General features: G+C 39.5%; 1 protein-coding gene across 5 annotated transcripts in view; it reads left to right on the forward strand.

The window, feature by feature from the left end:
• bckdhb (branched chain keto acid dehydrogenase E1 subunit beta) overlaps positions 1-16109 on the forward strand; it is a 358392-nt gene that overhangs the window by 126834 nt on the left and 215449 nt on the right. For all 5 annotated transcript variants that reach the window (XR_005943144.1, XR_005943143.1, XM_041188861.1 and 2 more), the window contains one exon: positions 2761-2871. Coding sequence is in view for 3 of the 5 variants with exons in the window: in XM_041188861.1 (XP_041044795.1) it covers positions 2761-2871 (111 nt within the window). In the remaining 2 variants the exon portion in view is untranslated. The remainder of the gene's footprint in view (positions 1-2760; positions 2872-16109) is intronic.

Here is a 16109-nt window from a genome sequence, read left to right on the forward strand (position 1 = left end):
TTTTCAGAATTTGAAAATTTCACCAATAGCTGTTTGGATGCAAATTTACACTGCTGAACGATCATGGACCTCAATATTCGGTCTACATACAAGCATCCCTTTTTTGCAAACAGGATGCAGCGTTGAGCATTAATGTTGAGTGCTCTCACACATGACATCAAATGTGGAAAATCTATTTTGCATGGCAATATGGATGGTTTTTTCAAGGTTGCCCCTACCAATCAGCCATGTGGACACTGCTGAGAAAGACATCACCTTTGCACATGTGGAGAACACACCCATCACTTCAGTCCAAATCAAGAAGGCTGCTTCAGCTGACCCAACGTTGTCCAAAGTCATGAACCTTTTGATGCATGGCAACTCTTCCCGAACTTCCAAGTCTCAGCTGACTTTCAACTTTACTTTTCCAGGAGAATGGAGTTATCAGTCACTTCAGGATATTTGTTTTGGGGCATTCGAGTTATTATTCCACCAACATTGAGGAAACCAGTGTTAGACCAACTGCATTCTGGACACTGGAATAGTTCGCATGAAAGAGATTGCCAGAAGCTACTTTTGGTGGCCTGGCCTGGACTATGACATTGAAAACAAGGCAAGATCTTGTTTGTCATGTCAGAGTGTGAGAAATGTCCCTCAATTGACGTCCCTGCACCCATGAGATTGGCTGGAAAACCTTGGCAGCTCATCCACGTCAATTTCACTGGTCCATTTCAAGAAACAATGCTCATGGTGATTGTGGATGCACAATCCAAATATTCAAGGGTTAAGAGAAATGTTCAGTCATTACAGGTTACCAGAACAACTTGTGACTGACAATGGATCTCCGTTTGCCTCGCAGGAGTTTGAGAAGTAACGGAATTCATCACATCACCTCAGCACCATACCAACCGTCCACCCGCCAGTGGATTAGCAGAGAGATTTGTTCAAACCATGAAACATGCTTTAAGATCGGGACAAGGACATTTCTTCATTTAAAAGCATTTCAACATACTTCTGTTGATGTACTGAAATACGCCACATGCTACGACTAAAGCAAATCCGGCGTTCCTACTAACGGGATGGCAACTGCGCACTTGCTTTGATCTGCTGAAACCAGCAAAAGCGCAACAAGTTGTGCAAGATTAACAGCACGACCAAGTGAAGAGTAGAACACAAAGACCGAAGCCAAGAATTTTCTGTTCTAGACAAGAAGTTATAGTTCGTAATTATGCTACCGGAGCTAAATGGGTTCCTGATACTGTGATTGCTCAGACAGGACAGGACCTGTTTCGTACATATCCAAACTACGAATGATCTCCCCAGGTGCAGACATGTTGACCAATTGTTGCCAAGTCAAGCACCATCGAAGGATATAACACCCCTTATGGAAGAGCCTGATCACACCACTTCCAGTGAGCAGTCTCCAAGTCAAGGAATGTCGACTCCAGTCTTGCCACCTCAGTCTAGCTTGTCTGAAGTTGATGTTGTCTCACCTTCACTTGTGTTAGTCACAACTTCAGATTCTGCTACAAGTCCTAAGTTATCATCAGCCTGCAATGAACACTACTCTGTAAAAGCACCAGACCTCAGCCGTAACCCACACCGGAGGAGAAGACCTCCTGAGCGTCTGAGTTATTGTTAAGGTGAACCCATGTTTTTTTTCTGGGGCAGTATAATCCCTCGGGTTCATCCGGGAATAGAGGCGGCCTACCCTTTTCCCCTAGTTCAGAAAATGTTTTCTTGAATTGACATTTCCAGTTGGGGGTAGGAATATGTTATGTACTGTATGCCTTGTTTAGCTTGTTGTATTTTGCAAGCTATTGCAATATGGGATTGCAAAATCCATCTTGTTAGATAGGTTGTTGAAGTAAAAATAATGGAAGCTGTAATGCTCAATCCCTCCATGCCTACGTGTGCATTGATTAATCTTTGAAAAGTTATCAGCAGTACCAGTATTAAAACGTAACATCAATCAACATAGTTACATATTTAAAATGAGCAAGATACTTCTGTATGGGAAGTAGAAATATCACATCAGTACAGTTGGAATTCTCTAAAATTTATGTTGCTGAGGGAAGCTGGAGAAGCTCTTCATACTTGTATTTGATAGAGGAAAAAACTGTTACTGCAAATATTGGATTAGATTGAGTCAGGTGCTTTGCTTCAGTTTAGGTTTTCTACTGTTGTATCCCTTAAGTAGGATTGCAGAACCTAATTCCATGCAGAAAAATGGAATTCACAAAATGGCTCTACTTGATATATTCAGTCAACTGCAAACCTGCCAACTCTTCTGGATTTGTTGGGGTCACGGAGAGTGAAATTTTCTTCTCCCAGCTTCAGGATTTCGTTCTCACAAGGGTACCTTGTGCTCATCTTTTCCTAACAAGAACAGTCATTTTTATAGGGTTCACAATTCTAGCATCCAAAGTAGTATTTGAAATTTAACTTCTATAGTTTTGCAGTTATTTTTCTCCTGTTCCAAATGGTGATAAGTTCCGAACTTCATAGGCTCTGGCTCCAGCTGAAGATCACATTAAAAAATGCATGCAATTCCCACAGTTGGCTTTTACGAGAGAACTGAAATATAGAGAAAACAAGAAAGAGAATCAAATAAGAGGAAGACAGGGAGAAGAAAAATACGCCTGTTATATTTAATTCTCAGGGAAAATTAAATACATCAAGCTTATTTTTCTTCTTCCTAAAGGCCTATGTGACTCACATTATTACTCTGAAAATAAATTTATTTACTAATGTTTTAAACTGACTCTTGTTCATTTGTAGGTTCACATTATGAGAGAGGTGGCCAGCATGGCTCAGGAGAAGTTGGGAGTCTCATGCGAAGTAATTGATTTGAAAACGATTCTGCCTTGGGATATTGAGACTATATGCAAGGTATGCTTTGGCAAACTATCTTTATAAAGCCAATGATTGTTGCAAAATATATTTTTAAAAATAAAAAGTTTATGTAGTTTTTTAGTGGATTATCTGATCTGAAATTGTACTGCTTTCTAGACTCGCTATCGCTTCAATTGTGAACTAGGCTAATGTTTTTTTTTCCATGTATTTTATCTGCTCACAATCTTAATGAAGAGCATTATTTCTTTCCATGATCTCCTCTTCCCATTGTGGTACTTACACCTCCTTTGCTCAGTAAGAAGCATTACTGTGTTTAACATTTTAAATCAGCTTTTCTCACTCTATTGTCCAAATATCTGTTACTTATTAAAGTGATATGTTTGTTTCAAAATCAAAAATGCAGGAAGGAAAACAATGATGCTGATCATAATTTGACATTTGTCAGTTTGCATCGACAAATGCATTTTTTGTTGTTTGGCATTTCTTCGCCTGTGTATCTGTCTGCTTTTCTGACAGCCAATACAGGTATAATTAGAATGTATGAAATGTTTTTAGTTCATCCTGTATAGAGTTACTTCAAAAATTCATAAATAATAGAATACGTAAAGTTTTTTTAAACAAAAAATGCACAAAATATGCACAATTTTCAGTCAGTCCATATATTTCATCTTTTCAGTTTATATTTGCTCGTTTTGGCCTCTGGATCATGCAAATGTTCAGATGCATTCCTGGAGATTGCATTGAGATTGCATAATTGTAACTTGTGAAAAGTTCCAGTTCTCTCATATGAGTATGGTGCTGTTTAGTATTTTGCCTATAATTGAAGCTGTGAATTATTTCAGTTGTAATTAAATCTGCAAAGTAGGTCAGCATGCATACTGCGGTTTTAACTGGTATTTTCACAGTCTCAGATGACCCAAACAGAACAGATGTCTACAAATAAGTAGTTTCTTGCTGCTGAGGATAGTTGTTAGATAAAGAGCTATTCCAAGTCACAGCAGAAAATAACCATGCAGGTGTTGTTTGCAGAATTTATGCAAATGTCAGACTTTAATTTTTTTTAATCCAAAGAATCTTGTACTATGACAGCCCAGTCTGTATTTTCTGTTATGGTGGATCCCATTCACTTTTTTGTGTGCCCTGTGCTCTGTTAACCTTTTTTATACTGGCAACAGTGTCCACATTAAAATTGGCAGGTGCATTTAGATGAAGCAGTAATGATGTGCTGTTACAGCCCATTTTTTGCTCATTGCTGCTCAGCTCATGCCTGTATAAAACAGACCTTCATTGTTTTGTAAAAGCAAACATGGATTTCAAGGGTCTAGATACCTTTCATTGAAGGATTATTAAAAACATTGTTCCTCAGCCATTTATAATTTTTTAAAATTTATTTTATTGCTACTGACAATGGTTTTGCTACCTACCTTTTGTGCTATGGGGCTGCCATTTCTCATTCCCCTTTTGTGAGTACCCCTGCATTTTTTTTTAAGAGTACAACAAACAATGAAGGGTGGTTGGGCTAGTCAAGCACTACGGGATGGTATAGTGCATACCTGTTGTACTCCCACTACAGACCAAGATACGTGTGGGCAGAATTTTTAGGTTGGTGTGTGGGTACGAGCCCAACCCAATGGGATGTGAAATCGCCTGAGATGACATCGGGTGAGCACCCCGACATCATCCTGCGGTTGTGCAATATTTCGGTCATTGGGCGCGCGTGAATGTAGGAAGCGCACCCGCCAACAATTATGAGGACAATTAAAGTTGCCAAAGTTCCAGTTGTCCCCGATTTTTCGTGATCTGCCCAACCTTACGGTTGGCGATTGGGCTAATCTGCCCGATGGACTTTGCATTTTTGATGAAGCCTCATTCAAGGGTGGAATGAGGTTTCCGTTATTAAATATAAAAAAAATGTATGGACAGAATTTTCACCATGTATATGTTCAGGCGACTGTGATGCATGGACATTTTTTTCAGGATTTTAAAATCTTTATTTAAATGTTTTGAAGTCTTCACTCCCTGAGGTAGCCCTGCCTTCAGGGAGCTTTTATTCAGCGCTTGCCTGCGCCCACACTTACATCAGCACCTGCCCAAAGCCTGGCAGCGCTGAGCATTTTGGTGCCTGCTTCATGCTGGCTGGCTTTGCCAGCCAGTGTGAAATCGCGGTCAGGGGCTGATGACAGGCAGTGGTCCATTCCCCCGCTGCTCCCGGGCCTGCCGATTGCGGCCACACACTGAACTAAAAATCCTGCCCTATGTCTCCAACAGAATTAGCCGTTTGCAGAGACTGTGCTTCATAATGAAAGCTACCAACATACTATGCAATATGCTGCAACCATCTCTCAGCGAATTCCACCATTGATATTGCACTGCTACTGGATGTGAATGTCACAATTATCTCAAATTTACATTATCTGGTCATTCTAGGTTCTAACTGGGAGCATTATTAACGTTATAAAATACATAAAGGAAGTCACTGATGCATTATTTTAAAGAATCAAACCATTTCATCCACTTCCTTACAGACAAATGTGAGCAGCATGTTAGAGAGACATACTTTTTAAAGAGAGATTGGATTCCCAAAGGTAAAGATATATTATTGATTGCAGCCACATGTCCATATATGTTCTCATGATTGATCTTATCATTTACATCAATAGGAAAGGATTTCACTCCGGCAATGTCCAGTTCTTTTCTAACCAGCAGGACTTAATCTTGCCATCTTGTGAGCTCCGATAATGCCTTCATTTTAAGGCAGACTACACTGCCCATAATTTTTCCCTCAAGAGAGGAAAAGCTTTGAGTGGATCCTGGGAGATCAAGGCTATTATTTACAGTCATGTTGATGACATCCTGGGAACACGGAGAGGTGTCACCTGAGGCCCATTTTACCACAGAGCCTTCATAGGCTACAGCATTGGTATTTTAAATGCATGCTTCAGGTACATAAATCTTTTTGGGAGTATTCTGTAACATAGTTTAGCTAGGTTTTCAAGGATGGTGTGTTATATGTTGCAAAACATTGATTTACAAAGAGGCCTCATCAGGGAATTCCCAAAGAGAAAAAACACCTCAGAGGGTGGAACTTCATGATCAGTTTTGCATCTGTAGATTTTACTTGGTGTTGAAACATATATGGATTAATTTTGTATGAACCTTTTCTCTACAAATGAATCTCTTCTGACAACAGATTTGAATTTGTAATTCAGTTGTAAATGCTTCAAAATTTGTATAGCTTTCCCTCGCTTAGTACTCCTAATGTGCCAAACGAAAATCACTATCCCATCAGAGAACATGTAATAAGGGTTGGTTATGTTCTTGACCTGTCATTTTTGCATTAAAAACTTATTGGCTGCCTTGAACCCTAACTGACCCAAAAACCCTCTTACTAATTCTTAAATACTTGAGAACTCTAAATAACTTACTAGCTCTTTCTACTTTTCTCCTCCTCGCCACTTCCCTCCCCGATCCTCCCAATTGCCAACCTTCCTGCTCGCTGCTTCCCTCTCCCAAACCCTCGCTGTGAACAAAAACTCGGGAGAGGGGTGGCAAGAGGGAGGAACTGAGCGATAGGGAGGGAGCGGGGTAAGTCACAGGAAGCAGCGAGTGGGAGGATCAGGGAAGGGAAGCAACAAGCAGGTGGGTCGAGAAGGGAAGTGGTGAGCAGGAGGGAAGCTCTGAATGGAAAGATTGGGTTTTGGAAGTGGCAATGGGCAGGGCTGAGTAGGGAATTGGCAAATGTGTGGATAGAGGAAGGAAGTGGCAAAGCCACGTATTGGCGAAAGCTTGCAATGGGAAAATTGAGGCATAATAGAACATAAAATGCAGCACAAGTCATAGATCGAGGGAAATCTGTGCCTTAGTTTTCATTTTGCAAATTATAATTGAAACAGAGTCATATGTTATGGAAACAAAACTTGTCTAATGCCAGGAGTTGTTCTGTTATTGCAATGTTAGCCTTGTGCTGTAAAAATACTTGAATGAAAATACTGTTAAACACTAATTCTCTTCAACTTTTCCTCCCTTTTCTCACAGTCCCTTATTTTTAATTTGTTTTTGTATTTCTAACTAATGGGTTACCTAGTCTGCTATTTTATTTTATGTTAAGATGGTAAATTTGAACATTAGTTGTTGTTAATGAGTTCTTTTGGATCCACCTGTCTGAGAAAATTCGCTGAAATTAGTTTCCTGTTGCTATTTTTCAGTTAGTCGAGAAGTATAGAGGCAGACGCATTAAACTCTCAGATTCAGCCAGATTAATTTCAATGCACTTTAAAATTTCAAATATCAGACTGTTACTGCAAAATAAATTATATCGTTGCAGTATTGGCAACCCAGCAGTACCTAGATGAGATAATTTGTCTATAATGCTGCAAGCGTTAGTAGCCTGGCACAATCACAGAGTAGTAATCTAATCTTGCTATTAAAAAGACTTCTAAACCACAAGAGCTTTACTTATGTGGTATAGGGCTGAGTTTGATCAAATTACTGCTATTTAATCGGCGCTAATTATCCATTATTGTTCTTGCAAATTTACAGTTTGTGCTGCCTCATTATGTGTAACATGGTTTTATCTGCATGTTACCTACACTTTACAGTGTAGATGTTGTTCCTCTCAATTTTAACACCATTAGGCTGGCCGGACCACTTGCATGTTTCCCATTTAATTCTTTTAGATTAGTTTATTTTTATCCTCGATTAGCTCAAAGTTTATTCCTCTGCAAACAACTTAATGTTTTTTTATATATGTATAACCAAAAACATATTCTTCTCTTGTCTCCCTTTTCTTTTGCTTGGACTTTTCTTTCCCTCTTTTCTGTTTTTTTTTCTCATTCTTCTGGTTTATTTTTTCCTTTGCTGCCCATATTAAGTACATTCCAACAATGGCCAACATTTATCTCTCAGCCAACAGTGTTAGAACAATCTAACTATTCATTTATCTTGTTGCAATTATGGGACCTTGCTGTATGCAAATTGGCTTTCATGTTCCATATAATCACAATAACTGCTTAAAAATGAACTTCATTGGCTGTGAAACTCTTTGGAACATTGAAGGCATGAACCTCGTGAATTAAGTGCAACTTTCTTTTCTTTCGTAAATTCTATAAATATCTGTGTGCCTAAAAGTGCAAAGGTACACCTTACATCATATGCAATTTTGATTCTATTTCGCAAAAATATTAGCAAAACTGATTTGATATATAATTTTACTATTCTGTCCATAAACTGGAATAAACAACAATCTATATCAGTACAACAAAAAACTTGCATTTGTATCACGCTTTACAGAAATATTATCAAACAAAATTTTGAACAGAATCACATGAAGTGATATTAGAACAGATGACTGATTAGCACAGAACTTTTTTCGCTCAGAGAGCAGTGGAGGCTGGGTCACTGAATTTATTCAAGGCTGAGTTAGACAGATTTTTGATAGACAAAGGAGTTGAAGGTTATGGACAGCAGACAGGAAAGTGGAGTTGAGACCACAACCAGATCAGCCATGATCTTATTGTATGGCAGAGCAGGCTCGAGGGGCTGAATGGCCTCCTAATACTCCTAAGTCCTATGTCCCTATGACCAAAAACTTGGTCAAAATGGTAGGTTTTAAGGAACCTCTTAAGGAAGAAAAAGAGGTGGAGGTTTAGGGATGGAATTCTGAGCTTTGGCCTGAAGCAGCTGAAGGTGCAGTAACTAATGGAGCAATGAAAATCAGGGATGCGCAAAAGCCATAATTGGAGGAGTGCAGATATCTTGGAGGGTTGCCAGGCTCTAGGAGATTACAAAGATAGAGAGGGGTGATACAGTGAAGAGGCTTGGAAGCAAGGATAAGAATTTTAAAACGAGATATTACTTGATTGGTAGCCATCAGCAAGCATAGGAGTGATAGGTAAATGGGACTTGGTATGAGTTAGGATATTGGCTTCAGAACTTTGGATGATCCCAAGTTTATAGAGGGTGCAAGTTGGGAGGCCAGTTGAGAGCTAACAAAGGCATGCATGAGGGTTTGAGCAGATGGGCTGGAGCAGGAGCGGAGATAGGTGATATTACAGAGATAAAAGTAGGCAGGCTTGGTGAAGGAGATGGTTTGGAAGTTCGACTCTGGTTTAATAAAATGCAACATTGCGAATGGTCTGGTTCAACCTCACATAATGCCAGGGAGTTGGTGGTGTGGGAAGAGTTTGTGGTGGGGACTGGGTATAATAGCTTGGGACTTTTAGTAGGAGCAAATTTCTACTCATCCAAACCCGATATATGTTCAGAGAATGTCACTGAGGGGCAGTATGTAGATGAGAAATAGGTGGGAGCCAAGGATAGATCTTATGAAGAATCTATAGGTAATGGTGCAGGACTGAGAAGAGAGCCATTGCAGGTGATGTGCAGTTTTAGGATGTAACTTTCAGTGCCTTATAGCTCACCTTGTTGGATAACTGGCCCTGTTTTTGTCATGTGACATGGAACATTATGGGATATGGACTACAGGAATGAATTGTCAAAAGTGGAATGAGTATAATCTTTAGGTTAGTGTTACTTTACAAAACTGCACGTTTTGAAGAAGAAAATCAATGCCATTTGAGTAGCTTTCAAAATAGCCAACTGTCTTTTGTACATAATATATGTACAAAATTGAGTTAAAGGTTTTCTTCCTTGTGAACTTATAAATGGTAGGATGAACTAAGGTTTGTTTACATAAAAACTGCTAATTAAACTTGCACTGGCATTTGCAAAATGAAATATAGTTACATTTGTGGCTAGTATTGCACTGATCCATACTATTATTAGATACACAAAATGTTTCGTGTGTTTGTTTACTATCTGATTTCATTCCTGAGTGAAGGAACTAAAAGTGTTTGAAAGACCATTAACTCAGCCATTAGTTTAACTTCTGAGGTAGAATCATGAGATGAAATGCAACATACATGTAATTAAAATGCCTATACTTGGATAAGACGAATTATTTGGCAGGAACATGTAATTTTGCTTCCTTTCCAATGGGCGTTGTAAAAATGTTGAAGAAGCACTTTCATATTTGGAAACGAAGGAATCGGCACAAGGTTCAAGAGCCAGAGAATACTGATTTAAGGCGAATGAAAAGAGCCAATGGCAACACGGGAGAAAAACTTTTTTAACGCAGCAAGTGACTAGGATTCAGAATGCGGTGCCTGAGTGTGATGGAGACAGATTCAATCCTTGCTTTTGAAAGGAATTGAATAAGCACCTGAAGAGAGAAAATTTGCAGGCCCTCAGGGGACTGGGACTAGCTGGCATTGGCAAAATGAACTGAATGGTCTCCTCAGTGCTGTAACCTTTCTATGATTCTAGGAAGTAGGGAAAAACTCTTTCCTCTGGCAAGTGGATTGGTAACCAAACCAGAGATTCTCGGGAGTTGCAAATAAAAGAAAGAAGGACTTTTTACAGTACCTGTCATTTTCCCAAAATACTTCACAAATTATGTATATGGTGTATATGCATTGTTGAGGAAACTCTGATATCAGTGTTTTAAAAAAAAATGTAAAATTGTTGGATTTCGTAGTGTAAGATGTAAACTTCCACCCCTGACAGGTAACTCTACTATTTGGACATGAGAAATGACGAGACAATGCTCAAAGCTCAAATTAGTAATGAATGTCTTAATTAGGTTTGAACAATACAATACCTGTGGTACCATGCACTGAGTAACCATATGTCCATTGGTCATATTACAAGGAATCATACATAAGATCACCTAGTGAGCGGCTACCATCTGCCAATTGTACCCTTTAGCAGCTAATCAAACTGCCTAACTTAAGCACCAAATCACTCTTTGCAACAATTTTTATATCTTTCTCTTCAAGGTGAGCAGGATGTCTCTTTGACAAGATTGTACTGTCCCTACCCACCCCATACCCTCCATGCTAACCTATGCCCCTGTGGGTACAGGCATGGATCCCCATACTGTCCATGCCAATCTATGCCCCTGTACCCACCCCCCATGGACCCCTATATTCTCTCTACCAGCCTATGCCCCTGACCCCACCCTCTGATCCCCATACCCCACGTACCCACCACCTATGACCCCTCATACCCTTATGCCCCTCTTCTCACCCTCACGGCTTCTCATAATCCTCATGCCAACACATGCTCCCCACTCATACCTGTAACCTTTCATAGCCCCTATGTCAATTTAGTGCCAACTCATTCCAACCCATCCCTCCACCCACCAGCTTTTCCCTTACCCTCTCTATGCTAATTCATTTAGTATCCACCATGGGAAAACCTTGGGAGCAGTGCTGACAAAGTTGTGTCTATTTATGCCATCGCTAGTTTTAAAAAAAAACACTCACTGATTAAAAAAGTTCAATACATCAACTGGTCCCATATGAAAATAAATATTTCATTTAAGTACTTAATGTCTAATGAAAAAAACATCTTCCACATTCCAAAACCACTTGAAGCTGTCGATCAAGCTTGTCACTTAACAGGCACTCCACTGTGATGATGTTAGCTTGTAAAATTAATCATGCAGCACAAATCCTATAATGAAAATCATCAGGCTTATGTTAACAGAGTAAAATAGCCAGCACTGATTTTTTTTTAAAGCCTAGCAGTGTTAAATCCATTGACAGCTTTGACAGTCCCATTTAGTTTTGGCAGTTCTTTGCTCTTTGACAGCTCCAATGAGTTTATGCACTTTTTATCACATTCGTGTCGAATTTAAAAAATCCCAAAGGGCACCTAACCTCTCCCAAAGAGTACTTTACCTCAACCAAAGGGCACCTGACCTCTTCCAAAAGTGTCCTTGGACCAGATCCAATGGGTTACTGTTCCTCTCCAAAAAGGTACACTGGCTACCCAGATGAATCCACAAGTTTCAGATCTGCTTCTACCAGATCTAATCTGCACACTTTGGGTTCAGACACCTTCCTCCCCCAAAATCACAAATAAATGAAGACAGCTGCTGATTTATATGGGCAGCTCTTCTGGGGAAATATGGATATGCAATTTAGAAACCCCCCCCAGCCCAAGCACCCATCTCAACTCCCTGCAAAAATGGCGGAGGCTGGGTTCGGGAGTGGGACTTCAAGATTCAGGTCTCTGCTGGCATTTTGCACGGACTGGGAGCCTCCCAGTCTGTGCAAAAGTTCAGGCCCTAGTTTCTCTGCATTCCAAAAGAAGCAAACTCTGCTATCGTCAATCAATGACAGTATGTGTCACCCTCTCACAGTTTTCAAAGCACTCAAGTTAGCTAAACAGACATCTTGGTTCCATGTTATTTGAGTCCATGGGGCAGAATTTTTTGCCCTATGGGCGGGTGTGGGCCCAACCCAAATGGCATTGCAATAGTGCACGATGACATTGGGCGAGCGTATCAATGTCATCGTGCCGCTTGCAATCTTTTGGCCGGCGGGCGTGCATGAGAGGTGGCAGCGTGCATGCTGACAATTAAGAGGCCTTTTAAGGCCCTTAAATAATTAATTAAGTTGCATTTTTCGCTGCCTGCTTAAACGTTTGGTTGGCGGGCAGGCGATTAGGCCAGGCGGCCTTCGCAGTTTTAATAAAACTCATCCACATGCGGGATGAGGTTTCCAATGCTTGCTTAAAAGAAAAATTTTAACATCCTTTTTTACATGTCCCTCTTCATGTGACTGAGCCACATCTGGGGACATGTTTATCTCGTATGTAAAAAGTTTATTTTTGTAGTGAAAGCCCATCAACTCCCTCAGGCAGCTCTGTGCCTTCAGGGAGCTGGCAGTGCGTGCTCCAATGTGCATGTGCACGCTTCAACACTTGTGCTTCTCCCACCCCCATCCCGGCAGTGCTGAGGCTCTCGGTGCACGTTTCGTGCTGGCTGGCTGTTAATTGGCCAACCAGCGTGAAATCGCAGTCGGAGCTTGATCGCGGTTGGTCATGTGGCCGTTCTTGGCCTGCTTGCTGCGCTCGCCTGACAAGTGGAATATCCTCTCTGTGAAGTTTAACCAAAATTCTAATTGACATCAAAGCAAAACATAGCTTTAAAGTATTTATTTTTGCTGGTTCCAACCTGATTTGATGACTTGTGCCTCTTTTGCTAAACATTACATAGCATTACATAGTGTTACAGACCAATGCCCCTCTATATCTGTAATGAAAAGAAAATCTTGCAGTTGTTAACAGGTTAATTTTAATTTGAAAAGCCTTTTTGACCTTTGCAATGTGTGCTGGCCAGATTCAGTCAGTTACTGTACCTGCATACAGCCAACAGCGTTCTGCACTTTATTTAAAATTTTAATGCAACCTCCTCCCCCACACCCGCCCTGCCAGGTCAAATAGCTTGTGTAAATCTCAACCACAAATTTTGATTAAAGGTATGATTGTCAGTATTAAATGGATTGCATTTATTAACTAAATAGACATTCGACTAAGTTTGAATTGCAACTTCAGAGATTCACCATAAGGTCTCTTATGTGCTGGTGCAAAGCCTGTGTACACCTTCTGTCTATTGCACACTTCCTTCTCACACACCCAAATTCACACATTTCCGTGCTCTGAAATTTGGAAGAATTTTGTGTTCTTCATTCATCATCATTTAATTGCTAAAATTCAAGGAGAGTTTATAGGTAGAGGTAGTTCTATTCGCCATTATCACAAGGTGAAGTATATTGCCCTAAATTGCTTCTTATGTTACAATTAAAAGCAGAAGTCCAGGAAAAATGTAATTGAATTTGTGAATTCCAATTGGGTGGCAGTAACTAGTATTCTGACCTTTAATAAATATAGTAATTAAAATCACTTTCGTGAATTAAGGTGTTGTAGGTTGCTTCATTTTAACAACTGCAAATAAGTAGCACTCAACTCAAATGTTGATTTCATGTTATGTTGGTGTCATTTCTAATGGCAGCAGAATTGACCATGGAATTAAGCGGAAACATATGGAAACTTATTCCAGTGAAAAAACTGGAACAATTAATTATTACTCACTTTTACATCAAGCAAAGGTTCCAGAGAATGAGATCACTCCCAAAATCAAAATATGTCTCTGTTTTTGATCAGATGAGAATTACTAGTTCCAGATTTGTCATGCATTTGCAATTTAGCAGAGAGAAAAGGCTTTCAATTTTTGATTAGGAACAAGTTTTAATTTGTTCCCAATATGAAGATATGAAAGAGTCAAGGGACTCTTCAAGCATAGAAGTAGACTTAAGACTTAGTTGATATTACATTTCATTTTTGATATTGCCATCCATTGTGTGACAGTGGATGATCTGTGCCAGACGGATCAAATCCAGAATGGAAACTTGATCACACGGTCATAGCGGTTTTGCAATTTGTATTTTATTTTGAGATGTGTGCCCTGAATTCGGTTGCACTAAGTCCATTAAGACTTTAGTGATCTTTTAGAAAACTAAATTAAACATTTATTAACAAAAGAAAAAAATTCAAGCACATACATAGGTCTACAAATTACTACTATGATAACTCCTAAAAGCCCAAATTAATCTAGCTTCCAATTACACTCCCATTAAGGCAACATTTAAAACAAATAGATTTAAGCAGATCCAGGCAAGTCAACACAATACCCTGGACAGTAGAATTCAAAGTGGCTTTTCCCAGTTTCAATTTCTGTGGACAGCAACTTAATGCACAAATACTGGAGGCTTTTCACATTTCTGGTAGATCTTATAATGCCTTTCCTGACACACAGCCTCTTTCTCCTTTATACATGTTTCTGTCATGTAAATCCCATTGTTCCCATATATCTTTGGAACTTTACCTTTCTCATAATATAAATCATTTCATGGTGCTAATATTAGCAGTAACCTTTGGGAAAAATAAACACACTGCTTGCCTTAGCTTCTCTGGCTAGGCATAACATCTTGCCATCTCTTTGAAATTCAAACTACCCTGATTTATCTAAAAATGCAAATTCTCCCCATCTCACATTCTAAGACTTCAGCCATGTTTACGTAGTTAGCATTTCAAACTTAGCTTCTTTTGCTGAATCAAAGCCTCTAGACCAGCTGTCTCCAATTTAATTAAATCCCACACACGCACACACACAAACTATCCAAATCCCATTATTAACCACTTTTACAATAAATCACTATTATGAGAATTATACTTTTGTGACACCATCCTATAAGCTTGTAGCATTATCAAGATTAGCAGCAACCCTGGTGACCTCATTCAGTGAATGAAAGCAAGGATGAACAAGCTTGTATTTACGTAGAAGCCTTCACAATCTTACTATGTCCCAGAACACTTCGCCGCCAATAATAGTACTTTTAAGTGTAGCCCTTGTTGTACTTTAGGAAAATAGTGATAGCCAATTTGTGTATCGCCTCAGAGCTGCCTGAAAAATGCACATGGCCCTTTGATTTGTTATTTTGGTAAGCATAACAACCATGTTGTTCATAACAAGTTTCTACAAACAAGTAAGATGAAGGACCAGTTAATCAGTATTTGCTAAAAGGAAGTTAGTCCTGTGGGACAATTGCTTGCTTTTCTTCAAAGTGCCATGGGCTCTTTAAAGGAAGATAAAGCTTTGTTTTCATGCCTTTCTAGGCGAATGATACTTCTAACAATGTAGCAGCACTGCACTGGGATGTCACGCTAGGCTATATGTGCAAGCCCTGACAGGAGCTTGCGCTCCTAGTACTCGAATCACAAGGAAGAGTGCTACTAACTGAACTAGGTTGATATTATGCTTATTTTACATTTGCCACTTTGGTATATGTTTACAACATATTTTAAAGCACTGCCTGCCTCTTTAAATAATGCCAGAGGGCCAGTAACATTCTGGGTTGGAGCAGGATACTAGAATGTTGTCAAAATATCAAACTCTAGCTTGTTGCACTCCGGTGTCAGTGACAATTCTAAGTTGGAAAAAAGTTGAAGAAGAAAAGTCACTAGTGTCTGATCTTCGTTTGATTAACTAGGCTACTATATTTAATGGAGATCTTAGTATCAAAGCAATTGACTTCTGGAAAAGTATCCTGTTAGAGTTATTGAAAAAAGAAAATGAACAAACACTATTAACTTAACACTCTATTTTGTAAGTATTTATACTTTAAACCAACATTTTGAACAGAACTCTCTCCGTTCTACAATTAATTTCAACCGAGAACTCCTTTTCACATTGCAGTTTCCTGAGTGTCCATTCAAATCTTCTAGAACCAAGCCAATTTGTGTCTTAACTCCCAGGAATTCACTCCAACTCTCCTTAGTTTCCCAGTCATCTCCAGAGGTGAGAGGTTTCTTGGGAATTCTCTCACTGGCATCCGGCTTGGCGAACCCTCCAGCCCTACTTCAACACT

The sequence above is a fragment of the Carcharodon carcharias genome, chromosome 5 (assembly GCF_017639515.1).
Source record: "Carcharodon carcharias isolate sCarCar2 chromosome 5, sCarCar2.pri, whole genome shotgun sequence".
In the NCBI taxonomy this organism is placed as follows: domain Eukaryota; kingdom Metazoa; phylum Chordata; class Chondrichthyes; order Lamniformes; family Lamnidae; genus Carcharodon; species Carcharodon carcharias.